Source organism: Dermacentor variabilis, chromosome 4 (assembly GCF_050947875.1).
Source record: "Dermacentor variabilis isolate Ectoservices chromosome 4, ASM5094787v1, whole genome shotgun sequence".
In the NCBI taxonomy this organism is placed as follows: Eukaryota; Metazoa; Arthropoda; class Arachnida; order Ixodida; family Ixodidae; genus Dermacentor; species Dermacentor variabilis.
The window spans coordinates 126,274,006-126,290,188 of NC_134571.1; the positions used below are offsets into that span (position 1 = coordinate 126,274,006).

At 50.1% G+C, this 16,183-nt stretch overlaps 1 protein-coding gene across 3 annotated transcripts in view; it reads left to right on the forward strand.

Moving 5' to 3' along the window:
* Positions 1-16,183, forward strand: part of LOC142579726 (uncharacterized) — a 460,731-nt gene that overhangs the window by 156,152 nt on the left and 288,396 nt on the right. Inside the window, exon 2 of one of the 3 annotated variants that reach the window (XM_075690223.1) lies at positions 7,906-7,959. The exons of the other annotated variants lie outside the window; for them this stretch is intronic. Coding sequence (XP_075546338.1) covers positions 7,906-7,959 — 54 coding nt within the window. The remainder of the gene's footprint in view (positions 1-7,905; positions 7,960-16,183) is intronic. 3 annotated transcript variants of the gene reach the window in all.

Sequence of the window (16,183 nt, forward strand, 5' to 3'; positions counted from 1 at the left end):
CTCCTCCCCCGTCGGCGCGCGCACGCTTAGTTACTGTATAACGCTATCGGAATGGGGCGAAACAAACTGTGATAAGTACGGCAGCTGGACCACAAAACAATAGAAAGAAAGGAAGTATACATGTTTTTGACTGCTTCTCCCGTCCCCAATCACGGAATCTCGTGCTTCGCCGCCTAAACCTGTTCTACGCGCTCACCTTCGCAAATTAAGAGTCATCGCCCACGCGGGTGCAAGCCTCGGTTCTCGGAAGCGCTCGGACGGCGTTCCGCAACAACAGTGCGGGCGCGCCTAATTCCGATCGATGTGTCGTCGTCGCGGGTCCTCCCCGGCCCCCGAGATGCACTCAGACATCGCGCCCAAAGCACCCCCTGCGGCTTGACACTTATGAAGGCTGTACGTTGGACAAAGGCCCCGCACATTTATTTCTGCGTTCTTTTTTCTCCAAAGGTCTATCTATCTATCTATCTATCTATCTATCTATCTATCTATCTATCTATCTATCTATCTATCTATCTATCTATCTATCTATCTATCTATCTATCTATCTATCTATCTATCTATGAGAATAAAGAGAGCCCGCCTCCCTGGAGGCATCGCAAGAGCGATGCTGTTTGGCATTTTTCTTTCCCCTTTACTTGCGCCTCTCGTCCACACCAGTGTGAAAAGAAGCTATGCGCAGGTTACCGGTGAGATAAGCGAACCGGGGCTGCTATATAAGACCCGGGGCTTGTCGCGACGCGCCCTCCGTATTCATTTTGCCGTTCTGTGCGCGACGACGACACCGTGACACCTTCTTCGCCCGCTCGTCCACCCTCCATCCCGCCCAACCAACTGTCCGTCGCCGAACTGCTCGTTCTCCTAACGCGCTCAGCGCTAGGAACGCACTGTGCAGTGGCTCTCCGTTACGGGCGCGCGAAGGACTGATCGATTGTCCTCCGAGAGCGAAAATCCGTGTTTCGCGGCACCTCGAATGGGCCCTCCGGTACGTGGACAGAGAATCGCCGAATTCGCAGTGCGGTGACGTGCGCGTCCCGCCCGACGGCTGCACGCTCCTGCAGCGTATAGACACGCACGTACAGACACGGACGCGAGACGGGTGTATGGGGTGACAGTGCGCCATCAACGCTTGCACAAGTCAGCTATACCATATCCTCGAATGGGAAAACCGCAGTAGCAGTGTATATGCGTGTGTGTGTGTGTACAGGCGAGGGATCCCGGACCCTGGGCCTTATAACTTATCCTGGAGGTTGCGCCACCTGCGTGTCCGCAGCCCCGTGTCAGTGTGGCGAGGCCGATGCGAGTCCCTCTCTTGCGTCAGAATTAATTCGGGGCTCCGCACATGGCGCAACTTCAGGGGGCTCTCGCGGGGTTTCGCGCGTAATTAGATGTCGCGAAGTCGCTGGCACAAGTTCGCGGCCAACTGAGATATATATACGGCGCCGAGTAAATGACCGCGAATATGGGAACACGGAAAGTGTTTGCCGCTTTTGGTGCGTTGAACGAAAGGAGGGCCTCCAAAGTTGGTGCGTGTCATATGCGTCCGCAGCCCCTATTTATACCGCGACTTGATTATTTTGGATGCGCCACTCGTCAGGCTGCATGTAAAAAAAAAAAGTTCATTTAATTACTGTTTCAAGCTTCAAGGCGGAAAGTTTCAAGAAGAGATGTACAAGAAAATTTTAATTTATTTCTGTAACGGGCCTGGCACAACGAATAAAGGTTTAATATTAATAAATCTCGCACTGGTGCTCAGTGCTTAATAAGTTTCTTATATCCACAGCACTGAGGCATGTACCCGCTGAGGGGACTAATTGGTTGTCAGTTTTCCCTTGATTGTTAGCAAATCATTCTGAAACTAATCTTTGCTATACTATTTTACCGGATAACTCTCGTATATCGCATTATAAGCGACAGTTTTGTCACCACCACAGGCTCTCTCCTAGCGACAGTATAATCTGCCGCATATGTGCAGTCTGCCAGAAAAGTTTACGCGACCTGGGTTTCACGGCAAGCGCGAGTTTCAGCTGCTTTAAGGTATACATATACGGCGCTTGTAATCCATTTCAAAGCAACTGCGTACGTCGCAAAAGGTGCTACATGCAGATTGAAGCTTTGAAATCGAGGGCATATGTGGCCAGGCTTTGTCAAAATTCAGCTTTCTCGCCGATCTAGTGTCCCGCAAACTTTTGTGTCCAGCTGTGCATGCAGCGCCCACAACTTGCCCCGAAGTGACCGCGGATTTATTTTTTACGTGTGTGCGTGCAATCGTTACGATGTTCTTTTTTTTTTTTTCTAGCTGTCCGTCTAACGAGATCGCAGGGAGGTGACTGCGAGGGAAAAAAATGAAAATAACAAGTGGCAACAGTTACGGCTACAGCCTATTGGTCATCCCGCTGTCCCACATTATTCGCGGACGGGTGTAAATAAATGAACCCGCGCGCACTGCACGTGTCTGTCTGTGCACGTTGCCCTCTCACTGGAATGGCACTCGTCGTGGGCACCATTATATGGGAAGCAGATTGGCTCCCAGGGCTCACGAACGTTGCTGTCGGACTCCCTTCCTTTGTGGGAAGGCGCTCGCTATTTGCCGTTGCGCGTGCTACATAACAGCTTGTGTGCACAACAGTCAATCTCTGTCAAGTTCGTGCGCTCGTCCGGCTCTCGACGGTCCTTTGTTGGCCGTTCTATACAGATGCGTAAGCCCGTACAAAAAACAAACAAACAAAAAAACACACGCGTATACGTTCGGTTGGGCGGACGTGTCCCGTCACCCAGAGTCCCGTCGTCCTCGGACGAAAGAGGGCAAGTGTTTCGCGGCACTTGATGCACGCATGCCACATTTCTGTGGCGTTCGTGTACGCGAAGGTGGAGGTGAATTGGGTGCTGTCGCGAAACTCTCCCAAGTCGCACATTCTGAAAGCGGTTTTTTTGCCGGGCAGGAACCAAGGGAGGTCAGCTAGATCGAGTGCGTGTGCAGAGATTGTGTCCCGGCGAGAGTGTGCGAGGAAGTATAGCAGGAACAGCTGAAGTGCAAACACGGCGATATGAACGATGGATCGAATGATGGAATGCAATACGCGTATGCGTCCGCGTCCGCGTTGCGAACGAGCGTTGTGTAATAAACCAAGACTGAGCCAGGGATAGAGGCGAGCCTCCCTCCGTGAACCGACCGGTTCGTGAAAACAAAGGAGCGCGTACAGATAACCGAAACGTGAGAAAAACGCGTTATTACTCGTGCACCTTGACAACTTTTGCATAACATGAAGCATATGACTCAACAATAGGTGACGTATTCGTGGATGGATGGATGGATGGATGGATGGATGGATGGATGGATGGATGGATGGATGGATGAATGGAAAACTTTATTGTGGTCCATTAGATCGCGCTAGTTTCCTAGCCCGAATCGGGCCGCTCCCACGATGGGACCGAATAAAGGCCAATCCTTTCGGCCGCTTCGCGGGCTCATAGCTGTTCTACGAATGTGAGACTGCGTAGAGCTGCGTCCCACCGCTCTTCAGGGTTGTACTTGTCGCCGCGTAACGCGGAGCAACGTATTCGCGGCACCTGTAATCATTAACGAAGTAGCAAGGAAAGTTGGCGGAGCCAGCGTGTGAAAGGTGTATCGATACTCGTGAGAGATATTCCTCAAGGAGCGAGTTGTAAAATAATAAAATCCGTAATGAAATAATAAAGTTGCAACTATAGCCTTGGCAAAGCGGACCGGCGCTGTGGCAGCAGCTCGCTCGGTTCCTTGTATACGCCAAATCCGCGTTTTCGCAGATTTGCCTTGTTCCTTCTTTCATCCTTTAAGTAAGCGCACGTCGTATATTCATCTGCCAGCGCATCTGACGCCAACCGAGATTCTGCAAACTGCAGCGACACGCGGCACGCCGCAGACAGGCGCCAGCACAGGCCGACCGCGACGTCTCGGCTCATGTTTCGCGTTCGCGTATCAGCTGCACCGACGAGCGTGTATATGCGCTTTAATGACGAGTGTTCGCTCGTCATCACTCATTTTTCCGATATCGTTAGTCTCTTGACGAAGCGCAGCAGGCATTGTAAACCCGGACCACGTCTTACCCTCGCGCGTGTTCTTGGTTGTATACGGTGCACCTAATCTGAGACGCACAATCTCCCTGACCGCGAGCGCGTCTGCGGAAACAAATCAGCGCCGGCGCCGCGGCGACCCGGTAAACTCGAGAAACGTGCAAAAAAAAAGCTCGTCCTCTACACTTCGTCTCGGTGAGGTTGTTCCCTTTCTTTCTTTCTTTCTTTTCTCCCCTTCCCTTCCGTTCCTCGATCTGGTCGACACGCACCCTTCATCTGACTGCCACGCGGAACGCTGTCCTCTCCGTAAACAGACCGACTTGCGCACGCATTCGCCCGTCGGGCATCCTTTTTTTGCGGGCGCGCGTTTTTTCGTGGTCCTCATAGCCGAGTGTGCGTGTGCACGTGATGCGGGATGCGGCGACTGCTTCCTGGTCGCGTTGTGGCGGCGCGTGCGGACGGCCCCGCAAACTGCGGTGGTCCGCGGGGGGGAAAGAAGAAACGTTCCGCACGTCTTCGACGAGAAGGGGCCGTCCGCTCGTCTCGGTTCAGCTGCGATATGCGCCGCCAGCGGAGCGCGTCCGATGCAAGACGCGACACGCGCGTTGCATATCTCGTGTCGAGTCGGGCGGTGATGCGTAGGCGCAACGCCGCTGGCCATGCGAGCATGCAGGCGCCGACTGCATTGTGCGGTTGGGCCCCAACGTCGGGCTAGGGTGGGGCAGTCGTCAGTTTTCATTGGTTCGGAATACTGCGAACACACGTGTAAATACCGCGTCAGACAATGAATGAATGAATGAATGAATGAATGAATGAATGAATGAATGAATGAATGAGTTTATTTTGGAAAGGGTGGCTCGTGGCCCAACTGGGAAAAAGGGACATGGGCTAGGGAATGGGAGAAAGAAAAAAAAAAGGGGGGGGGGTAGGCCACTGGGCACCCGACATCAAAATTATCCAAACATATAATGGGAAACGCCAGTCCCTTGGCATACCGGAGGCGCACAATTAAGCGCCATTCTCGTGGCTTCGTTGTTTCTAGGAGCGACGCACTCTTCATAGAAGTTGAAGTGGAGCTATGACAGTAGTAGTAAATACGCTTATTTTTTTACTGCCGGGAGAAGGCCTTTAGCTCTAGACAAATGGGGTGAAACTGTCGCAGTGCATCATGGCTCACAAAAATGAGTATAGATTGGCCTTCCTGATTTAGTAGAGAAGCGCGCGATACGAAGCCCTGTTGAGCCATTCTTGCAGGCCGACAAGTTCGATATTCGATACTGACCTCCGTTTGGGGCCACGGGCGGATGCACGGTAACTAGAAGACCGTATTTAACTGCTTCATGGGGTTAAAAGTTGCCACAGTCGATACTCGTTCGTTAAGTGTAACCAACAGAAGCTGCAAGAGGAGCAAGCCAACAGCATATACGCTATTACGCACGCACTCGCTTTAATTGTTTCGTTTTATTTTTTTTAAATAATCTTCATGTTCTTCTATTTCGAACACATTAATTTTAGTCTACTTCCCCCATAAAAATATACACCAAGGGCGAGTGTCATATACATTAAATCGTCAGCAACAAGAATAAGTTATTAAGTTAATCCGGAGCTTTTTTGACGTCTGCGTCTACTTGCAAGGTCAATGCCCTCGGCAGCCTCGACCAGGCAGCAGCGCTTAGATGTGTGTTCAGCCTCAGCCGACTGCGCAAGTGTCTTAGCTATTGTCCAACTATATACTGCACGTCCGAGAGAGCATTTCGCCTGCAAAGAACATGTTACGACCACCGCAGAGGATCGAAGGCTCAGTGCTTTATTTACCCAGTTCCATTCGCTTCTCCCGAAGCTCTTTTGTCGCCTGCAGCAGCGAGCGACAAGTCGCATGTCGACACTCCTGCGACTACACCACCGTCTCGCACCATGCCGTCCGTTACGTCACTTCCCTCCGCTCCGGCCAGAGTCAACAGCCAGGTCGATTTCGCGCAACTTCTATACGGCCTTTGTGGTCGGTCTGTTCGGAGGAAGAAAAAAAACCCACAAGGGACTTTATTGGGCAACGACCACTGGCTCACTGCAATCAAAAGGACTCCGCCCTCCCACCCTTGGGATTTCAGCGCTTCAGTACCGCACTGACTGCGCAAGCTCGGCCAAGTCCGTTAAACGTAAAGGCAAGGTTGTATGCTCATAGAACGGGCATCGCCGTATCTCGCAAATGTCAAGACACAGCGCTGTGCCGGCCGGCAGACAAAAAAGGATTAGGGTCGTTGTTAGCTTACTCCACCGTCCCTCAGCATCACCACCGCCTGCCTCTCTTTTTGCACCTTCTTCCTTTCTGTAAACACGACAAGCCATTGTTCCGAAATAGAACGTGCCAGCGCGAAGAGCCGAGCGCTTGCGCGCCCACGAGTTTCGACATGAACCGCGCGCGTGGGACCGCGGCACCGCGACTCGCTAATGCTTGTGCCTTTCCGTGTTTTTGTTTGTTTGTTTTGTGTGTGTGTGTGTGTGTGTGTGTGTGTGTGTGTGTGTGTGTGTGTGTGTGTGTGTGTGTGTGTGTGTGTGTGTGTGTGTGTGTGTGTGTGTGTGTGTGTGTGTGTGTGTGTGTGTGTGTGTGTGTGTGTGTGTGTGTGTGTGTGTGTGTGTGTGTGTGTGTGTGTGTACACACGCGACGGCATCCACGGCGGCGGCGGGAAGTGCAGGCTGATACGCAGGGCGGAGGCGAACGCGTTAAATAGGGGGCCGCGGCGAGGCCCACGCGCCCTAAAACCATAGCGGCCCATACGTGACGAATTGGTGCGAGCGAATGACGAACGGCTTAGATGGGAAACAACGAGACCCTGGCGATAGCGCGGCTGACCTCGCCAAACAATGGCAGAGCCGCGCACATCGTGGCTGACCCCCGCGCTTGCTTTCGTCACCCCTTCGCCGTGTATACCACCACCACTCGCTATCAACTACCTCTTTAATAGTCACGTGTATCTAACTACGCGCGTATATAGATGACGGTCAGGAAGTCGGCGTCTCGGTCACGGCTTCGTGACCACACAGCATCTTTATTTTTCTCTCGCCCACCTCCTCCTTCTCTTTCTCTCTAGGTGGTCTCACTGTAACGACACCTCCATCGCACAAAAAAAAAAAAAAAAGAGAGCCCTTAGCTCGCAGTTCTTGTTTATGAAATAACGTGTGTACGTGTGTGTGTGTTTTCTTCATATTTTTTTCATTTCTTTTGTCCTTTTCTCTCTCACCTATCGCATCCCTTTGCCCCTGGGTAGCCAACCAGAGATAATCTCTGGTTAACTTCCCTCTCTTTCCTTTGCCTTTCTCTCTCTACTGTGTAAACGTGAATCAGTTATTATGTTAATTAATTAAATATTTGGTTCATATGCTAAGTAATTAATATTATACTGATCGTTCTATCCAAGGATCGGTGGCAAGAAGTCACGTGCCTTCCAGCTAAGGACGTTTGATCGCGCCTTGAACTTACCCTATACTAGGCACACAAGGAGTGCCCAAACAAAGCACAGGTCGAGCGAAGTCGGGCGGAGTCGTCCACGTCCGCCAAGAGAGGGCAACGAACAGGCTTGGGAGAGGGAGCGTGCAGAAGCGTGTCTTAAGCTTCAAGGATCAACGCACCCCAAGTCTTGTGTTACACGCAGTGCTATAGAGACACATCTCGCGAGATGCTCATTTGCATATAAGTGATTCCGCAACGAAGCCATCCATGTGCGACAAACTGCTCAAATTGCGTTCAACGACGGAACATTTTTGTTGCTCATCTCTCTGTATGTTGTTGAGCGCCGTGTGCACAGTTTTGATGTTCGCGCTAATTTTTGTGTCCGTTCCTTTCTTCTCTTTGTGCAGGTAAGCAGCGGCCGTGTCCCGATCTCCCCGAATAATCAATCATCTGCCACGCATGTACGTATACGCACGTATTATAGACGTGAGACTTCGTCTAATAACACGGATATTAGATTTAGGGTCATCACGCGCGATGGTCCGCAGTTTAAGCAGCCCCCTATATCCGGGTTAAGTAGGCTATCCTATCTCAACTTGCTGCATTGATCTTTATATATATATATATATATATACAGACGTTTAACTGCTGGAGAAAGCTGCGATAAAGTTCTGCTGAAGACGCTAGCCCAAATCCTTAAGTGCATTTACGAAGAGTGAGCGTAACGTGCTGAAAAACGTGAGTCGGGGGCCAGTGTCACTTGGTAATAAATCGTATTGAGCCCATCTCTTTGAATAATGCGCGGGAAAGATTCAGCAGCGTTGGCCGCTGGCGGCAAAACGATGTAGAACCACGGCCTCCGAGCGCAGCGTGATCTCGGAGGCTATGTTTGGAAAATCGTTGGGAGAAAATGTAGGGACCGCTTTAGTTTAGTCCAAGTGCAATGACGTCTGCGAAATATAGGGCTACGAATAGGCCAGCTGCATCATGTTTATGAAAAAAAAAATCGCAGCTGCGGAAGGCGGTGAAACGACGTGGTGACGTTATTATGGGCGAGAAAAGCTGACGCGTGTCATTAGAGAGCTTTAGAATAGGGGCCCCAAACGTTTTGGGGCCCCAAAGAAATAGCGTCGAAGCCACTGGGCATGCGCGAGACTCAAACTGCGTTTGGGTTTTGCGTTGGGAACGCTATTTCACCGATTTAGTGGGAGCCCAAATAGCGCTCCCAAAAGCTTTGCGTCAACAAACATGGCGGCACCCATCGAAGCGACGGCTCTAACCTAGCACCAAACTGGGTTTGATTCGCTGTAACGCGTGAAGTTCGCAAGCTAGGAGAAGTGACTGCGGTTATCGCTTTCTCTCAACTAGCGTGTGTTGTGAAGATTGGTTCATTAGACGCCGCTGATTCCGAATTCGAGTGCGGATATTATGGCTCGTAGGCCTAACACGACTAAGCTTGGCTGGTGAAGGCACGTAAAGTTGGGTTTGTTGCTCAAAACTAAGCGCAACTAATTGTTTGCTGCTTGAAGAATAACCTCTAAATTGTAATTAAACGTGAATACACGCAAGTCAAAATTACTATTCCTATCATAAAATGGTATATTTTATTTAATTATTTCTAATAGCTTTTCTTAGACGTCGTAGTGGCGCTGTTAGCGCAAGACGCTATCCGCAAACGCAAAGCCTTATTCTAAAACCCTTCACTCCTGCGTGCCCCAACGCTAACACCCGCAAAGCTCTTTGGGGCCCCAAAATATTGGGTCCCCTGTTCTAAAACTCTCTATTTAGTCTCGCGATATTCTTGGTTATTCGCGTGTCAGAAAATTGACATTGATTGTTTAATCTGGCCTTGTGGCAAAACCAATAAAAGCTTACAGTCCTCGTAATGTGGCGATTACGCATGGATGTGCATCGCTTATCTCACTCTATAGAGTGAAGTAGCGTCACCGCCTATACGGTGACGCTAGCGCCACCCTATTATCGCGACGTCACGTGATCCATGCGATGACTCCAATTTTACGAAATAGCGAAATGCCAAATGGGTGTGTTGACGTGGTATATTTTATCAATAATATAATTAATTACTTATGTTAGTTGTTTAGTCAGTTCGATTGTTTGTTTGTTTGTTTGTTACAGCCAGCGCGAATTGTTTTAGTTGTTTCTTTCCTTCTCATTTCTCTGCTTTTTAAAAACTTCTTTTCTTTTAACCCGTAATTTTGGAATAGCGGGCCCGCAATTAATAAGCAACAAGCGACTGTGAATATGTTCTGTAGCTTTCATAAAAAATGGCGCATTGGCAGTGAACCGCGATACTGCAGTGTTAGCAGCTCAGTATAGCGGCATCTCTTCGCTTCGCTGTAAATGGTATACACGTATATCGAGAGCGAACGTTCTAGCAAGTTAAGCGGTTACTGCCGTGCGCAAATGGAGATGAGACAATCGATTTACTATAATGACGTCTGAATAATACGTCAGCGGGGTGCATGGCCCCTCCGCGAATCTTAACCCAACATTTGTTTCTCATCGAAAGGCTTCGTGGACGTCTGTAGTTACGCAGTAGTCACCGCGAGCTTCCCGGACGAACTCGGCGACCAAGGGTCAACGACCCATTGCCGTCTGCTGCAGGCCCGAGTCAGTCCGCGCGCAGAAGTAGTGATAACACATGCATTACCGGACTGATGCGACTGCCTATCGTAAACAACGTGCCCGCATATAGGGACGGCATCGTCTGGCCTGTACCTGTACACGGGAAGTGCATCGTGCCTGATTTCGTTGAGTGTCGCCAGCAATATGCACGGCTCACAAAACTGGACCGTGTTCAAGTAATAGAAAAGGAACACGAAACAAAAAAAGAAAATGTGCAAGTACCGCGCCAGAGCACTGTACAACAGACATAAAAGGGGTAATAGTCATCAGCCTACTTTTTTATGTCCACTGCAGGACGAAGGCCTCTCTATATTATTCATGAGAGAGATAGCGCGGTCACGTGCGTGGTCCGGGGAGGCCAATTTCTTTTCTGGCGAGAAAGTGTCCTTTCTGAAGCTCAGTTCCTGATGTTGTTGCACCTGTAATAGTTTAGCGCTCCGACACTCGGCAGTTCACCGCTTCTATTCGTCGGGGATTCGAACTGAGTAACTTAAGTACGCGGACACGAAGGCCCTACCTCAACGGCGCACCATAAAAGGCCAAAGAAAGCAATGAAGTTACAGTTAATAATAGCAATAACGGTAACCACACTAACTCCGCTATACCGGGACGACCGGGTGCGTGTTTCCGTTCGCAAGCGTGCGAGAAGGAGCTCTCCACAACGGCCGCTATAATATACTGTATAGTATGTATAATAACGCGAAAATCGTTTGGCCCAGGACACACGTTTGGTAATAGCAGTTGGCCCGTTTCGTTGCACAATACGTTGCAAAACCTTAACTGGTGCCTCCAATCTTTACGCGCGGCGAGAGACCGGCGCTGCGAAGACGCACGACGTTCGATAGTCGGAGAAGATAAAAACTCGAATTAAAGCGGCCTGCCGCGCAGGGCGTCTCCGCGTCCGATGAGCGCCGTGCGTGAGATCGCTATCGAAAAAAATAGCACCGCCCTCGCTCGTGAGGCACAACGTAGACAAGAGAGGGAAAGAGTTAGTCCCACGGTGGTTGTGGTGGATGCGCTAAACACACGCGCGTCTGTATACAGCATAGATGCGACGTGCTTTGGCCGCTGTAGCCGGACGCCGTGAAGCTCTCCTATAACGTCAGTTTCTTCAGTGCCGATACACGCATGCAGGGGGCTCGGCGGGGCCGCGATGCGGGAAGAGACCACTGACGTTGCACGCTCCTAGATTGAATTCTCAGACAAGTTGTGAGCGGGCGGACAGGCAGGCAGCGTGCGATGAACGACGCCGGTCCGGTGGGCGCGCCGCCGACCTACGAGACGCGGATCGCGAGTTGTTGTTCTCTGTTCCGCCGTCTGCTGTTCCAAGACAGACGGCCGGCTTAGTCTTCGCCGTCTGCGTTTGCGACGAGCGTTTCGGCGTGGCCTCCGAGATCCCATCGGTGCAAGTTGCGCCGCTGCGATCTCGGAAGCAATGGTTTTACAGCGCATGCATACATCGCGAAGGTGCTTGCAATGGGGGTGTGTTGAGCGTCTACAAAAGGTTGCTGATATCTGTCGTCTAGTGGCACGGCAGTGTAACGCTTTCGTTGCTTTCTGCGCCAGCGACGCGCCCGGTAGCGGTCCGAGGGTCTTCGCTTCCGAAAGCCACCTTGAATACGGACGTTTTAATGGCGTCCGAAGAGGTTCACGCTAGACGTCGTGCCGGGGGTAAAGGCACGAAGGTGTGTTAATAGTTTATTGGCTTCCGCAAGAGCCACGCGTGGGCGTGCCACCCGCTGCAACGTGGAATGAGTACTAATGCAGGGAATGACAGATGAAAAAAAAAAAGGAGGTCCGAAGCCAACTTTTTCGGACGAGTTGCAATACCCGCTATGCTGGTTTTATTGTTATTTAAACTGAAGTCAGATCCCTTTATTCTCTTTCTAGCGGACGCGAAATGCAAACACACTCGTGTATATACTGACTGAGATTTTTTGCACACGTTGAGAAAACATCACGTGTCGTCGGAATTAATTCGAAGTTCGGTCGCCAGCGTGTATACGGAGTCGCGGCTCGCGAATTCGAGATCCCGCCTTCTTGTCAAATGAACAGATCATCATCGCAATGTAAACGAGGAGGCTACCCGGTCGTTAAGATGCCAAAGCTTACATTCCGTTATGTTTGGTCATTTTCTATCCTATTATGCTCTCTCTACTTTCGTTACTATTCCAGCCGCGTTCATCGACGAACGACCGAGTATACACACGTGTGCTCCCTCGAACACTCGAGAACCAATGTTCAGTGCTGGTACAGACTAAATCTCACGTGACTTTATTACTTGTCTTTCCGAGTACAGCATAATATACATATAGGCAGTCGCGAGCACCGGCAGGAATGTCTGCCCTTCATTAAGTAGCTTCATTAAAGAGGGAGAACCTATATTCAATGTTTCCAATATCAATTCGCAAAAGACATCGCCGCGGTAATTCTTCTGAGAGCGAGTTTTCGTCCTTTTAATTAAGGGCTTAATCACACACACACAAGAAAGAGACGGCACCAAAGGGTACAGTTTACATCCGGCATCATTGAAATCCTTAATTGTTGCTCGCCGTGCTGCTTGCGAAACGAATTCATCCCGCGTTCGGGCACGTGAATCTCATAAAGGAGTAATCGTCGTCAAGCGCTTTCAGTACAAGCAGGAGAATACGTGCGCTCAGACGGAAGTGTACCTAATTTTCTTTTTTCTTCGTTTCGCTTTCTCCTTTATTTCTCCTATCGAGAGCCAGCCCGTAGGAGTCTCTCGAGTTTGTGACTCCCTTCCACGTCGCTGGCGCAAGCTCTCTTCCGGAGATATAAACGCAATCATCCTGTTTGGCGAAGGATCGCTTTTGGAACGGCGAGGCCTCGAAGCTTCTTCAAAGCCGCGTTAATATAAAAGCGAGCGGGTCCCGTGTTCCAGAGCAGAAGTATTGAGCTCTTTCTGGTTCTTCGCGGATATTCTCGTGGCGCGATGTTATTTTTATTTCTTCTCGTTGTCCCGATTAAGGCACGCGATTGGAACGATAGCTGGCTTTTGTACGAGGCAACGAAGGCACATAAATGAACACTACTACTTCTACTACTACTACTACTACTACTACTACTAATGCTTATAATAATAATAATAATAATAATAATAATAATAATAATAATAATAATAATGGTAGTGGCGATTAGGCCGACCACAGTAAATCATTCCGCACATGAGTTTAACAAACGTCGGATCGGGAACAACAGTGGTTAAAATGCGAAGCAGCGGGCATTCCTCAATTACCGACATTGCGTGTGCGAATTAATTTGGTGCCGCTTTACAGACTTGAATTAGTTCGTCTCGCGTCGTTATTCGCCTGTTTCATCATCTTGAAAACACACGCGAGAGACGGGAAGATCAACAAAACCGCGATCGTGAAGCTTCTGTTTAGTTTTATGTTCTTGTTTGTTTGTGTTCTTACTTTATTCGTTATGGCGAGTCTTCCGCAGAAACAACTCCGGAACGACCGGCGCCTCTAATAAAAGAACTAAGAAAGGATGTAGAGATGTAGAACAAACATTCCGCACGTAACGACAGACTTAAATAAAGGGCCGGTCATGTTTCCAAGTCTGTTAATCACTCCCCGTAGTCGTCAAGGCGTTCGTTACAAACCCCTGGCGACCGAGAACACGAAACCTCCCGGCCTTTCCAGCGCTCCCTATCCTTCCCTAGTTTCGGGAGAGAGAGAGAGAGAGAGAGAGAGAGAGAGAGAGAGAGAGATGCTTCGTGAGCGTGCGGTAGCCAGCTCATCAAGCTGAGCTCTCACATACACACAACGCGCGCGGCGCGGGCAAAATGCGAGGTGGCCGCTTATAACCAGGACGAACAATGCTTTTTCCGCTGCCAAAACAACGGCACAGCGCGCGCGCGGCGGACACGAAAGAAAAGATGCACAGAAAGCTATTAGGCCGCCATCAACGGCGAGACAATGATAGCCGTCCGAGCGCCGTATGGCGGATATAAAAGGAGAAAGAACCAACAAGAGCGCGCACACTCCGGAAATGTGTGCTCGAAGCACACACACACACACACACACACACACACACACACACACACACACACACACACACACACACACACACACACACACACACACACACACACACACACACACACACACACACACACACACACACACACACATAGACGCGCGCGCGCGCGCGCGCAGTCTGGCTCATCAATGCGTTTGCGCGCGTTCGCCTGCCTCCAAGCTCCCGTTTAATTTCCTTCTTGTTTGTTATTGTTGTTGTTGGTGTTACTACCGCTGTTGCTGCTGGTACAGTAATGACCCCGGCCTGTTCCGCGAGCCCCGTTTTAATCACGCGCGGCTTAAGTAAAGAGGTCTCGCGGGATGAAACTTGCTCGGAATGCGTTAAACGCGTCCATGCCGAGGGGAAGGAGGGGGGGAAACAACGGTGAATACCGACGACAACAAACAGGGCTCCAGTCATGTGAGTGACTTCCCACTGGTGGCGCGGGTTTTTCCTCTTTCTTTTTTTTTTTCTTTTTCGCCGAGTTCGCGGAACCTGTAATGCGGCTTTACCGCGGCGCGCGCTTCGTGGTCCTAATGGTTGCCGCTGCTCGGCGTACGGTACGATATATATTTACTGTCGGACTTTCGGGAGCTGCGTAATCGAGCCTCGGGGTATATATACATGCGTATGTACTCGCTTTTTTTGTTTCTTCTTCTGCGAGCTATAGCAGCGGCAGGTTCGCTTAACAAACGCAAGTTTTCTTATAGGGGGATCAAGTTAATCATAACCAGGATGACCGATCCGTTCTAATTCGTCGTTCATTAATATGTCAGCGAATCAATGTACTGGCACCATTTATATACTGCTTTTTTATTAGCCTTAGCCCCCATATCGCAATTGATGTTGTCGAGCAAGCCAGTTAGCAATTTCACTCGCATACGCTTGTCGACCGAGCCATTCCTTATCGCGTCCGCTGTTATAGAAAAAAATTAGAGCAGCGTTCCTGCTGAGTTTATGCGTGCGGGTAATCAGAATCATACACGCGCATTCGGCGCTGCTCAGATATCGTGCATGTCTGCGAATTCTTCTTCGCTTTCCGAAGCCCAAGCTCGCATGTGTGGGAGGGTCTCGATATCAAGGCGGGAAGACAGGCTGTGGTTGGCTGCTGCAGCTTGCATTCATATATTGGCAGCGCACAATTTAAGGAGACACGCGCGCAAAAAAAAAAAAAAAAGAGAGAGACAATAAACAGGCGGGACAAGTGCTGCGGTTAGCTGTACAAGCACCGTCCCTGTCGACCGCTACTGAAATGCTGATTCGCTAGAGCTGCACGAGCCAGGAGACAAGCGCTACCCGTGTGTCTCCTCCTCCTGCAGCAGGAGCCAATCAGCGGCGGTAAAAATAGACAAATACACCCCCCCCCTACCCTCCCCACCCCAGCCTCGTCTATTTTGTGTTTTTCTTTGCGTGTTGTCTTTTCCTTAAACAACGAAATGTTTCTCTATGCTCGCCACCTGACAGTTTGTGGGCCGGATAACTCTCGAGCACACTGCGATCAGTTTTGCCTTTGTGTTGTTGTAAAACCTTCCTTCACTCTGCTGCACGCATAGAGTTGCGCAACGTCGTCCATTTATATTAGGGAACTCGGAAAAGTTTGCAGGAGCTTTCGGGAGAATCTTTCGGGAGCGTGGACGGCTGGGAGGCGGAGGCTCTCGAGGTCATTTCTCGCCCCGGTAACGGCTGGCTGCCATTCCACGACACTATTCTGATAAAACCACTCCCTGTAAAAAAAAAAAAAAAAAAAGGCGAATTCAGCACTTGCGCTTACGCATTCCGGCAGCGTTGAGCGTTTATCTCACGCGGTTGTTCTGAATTGCCTGTGTTTTGAAGCTGACATAGGGAGAAGGTGTACTTGACTAGCGAAGGCGGCGCATTGGAAGTAGAAGGTTCCTCGCAGAGCCAACCTCTCCACTTACGAAATAAATGTATTTTCCTCTCTCTCTTCTAACCCAGCGATATGCGCATACCAGAATGTCCATACCATATATGGTT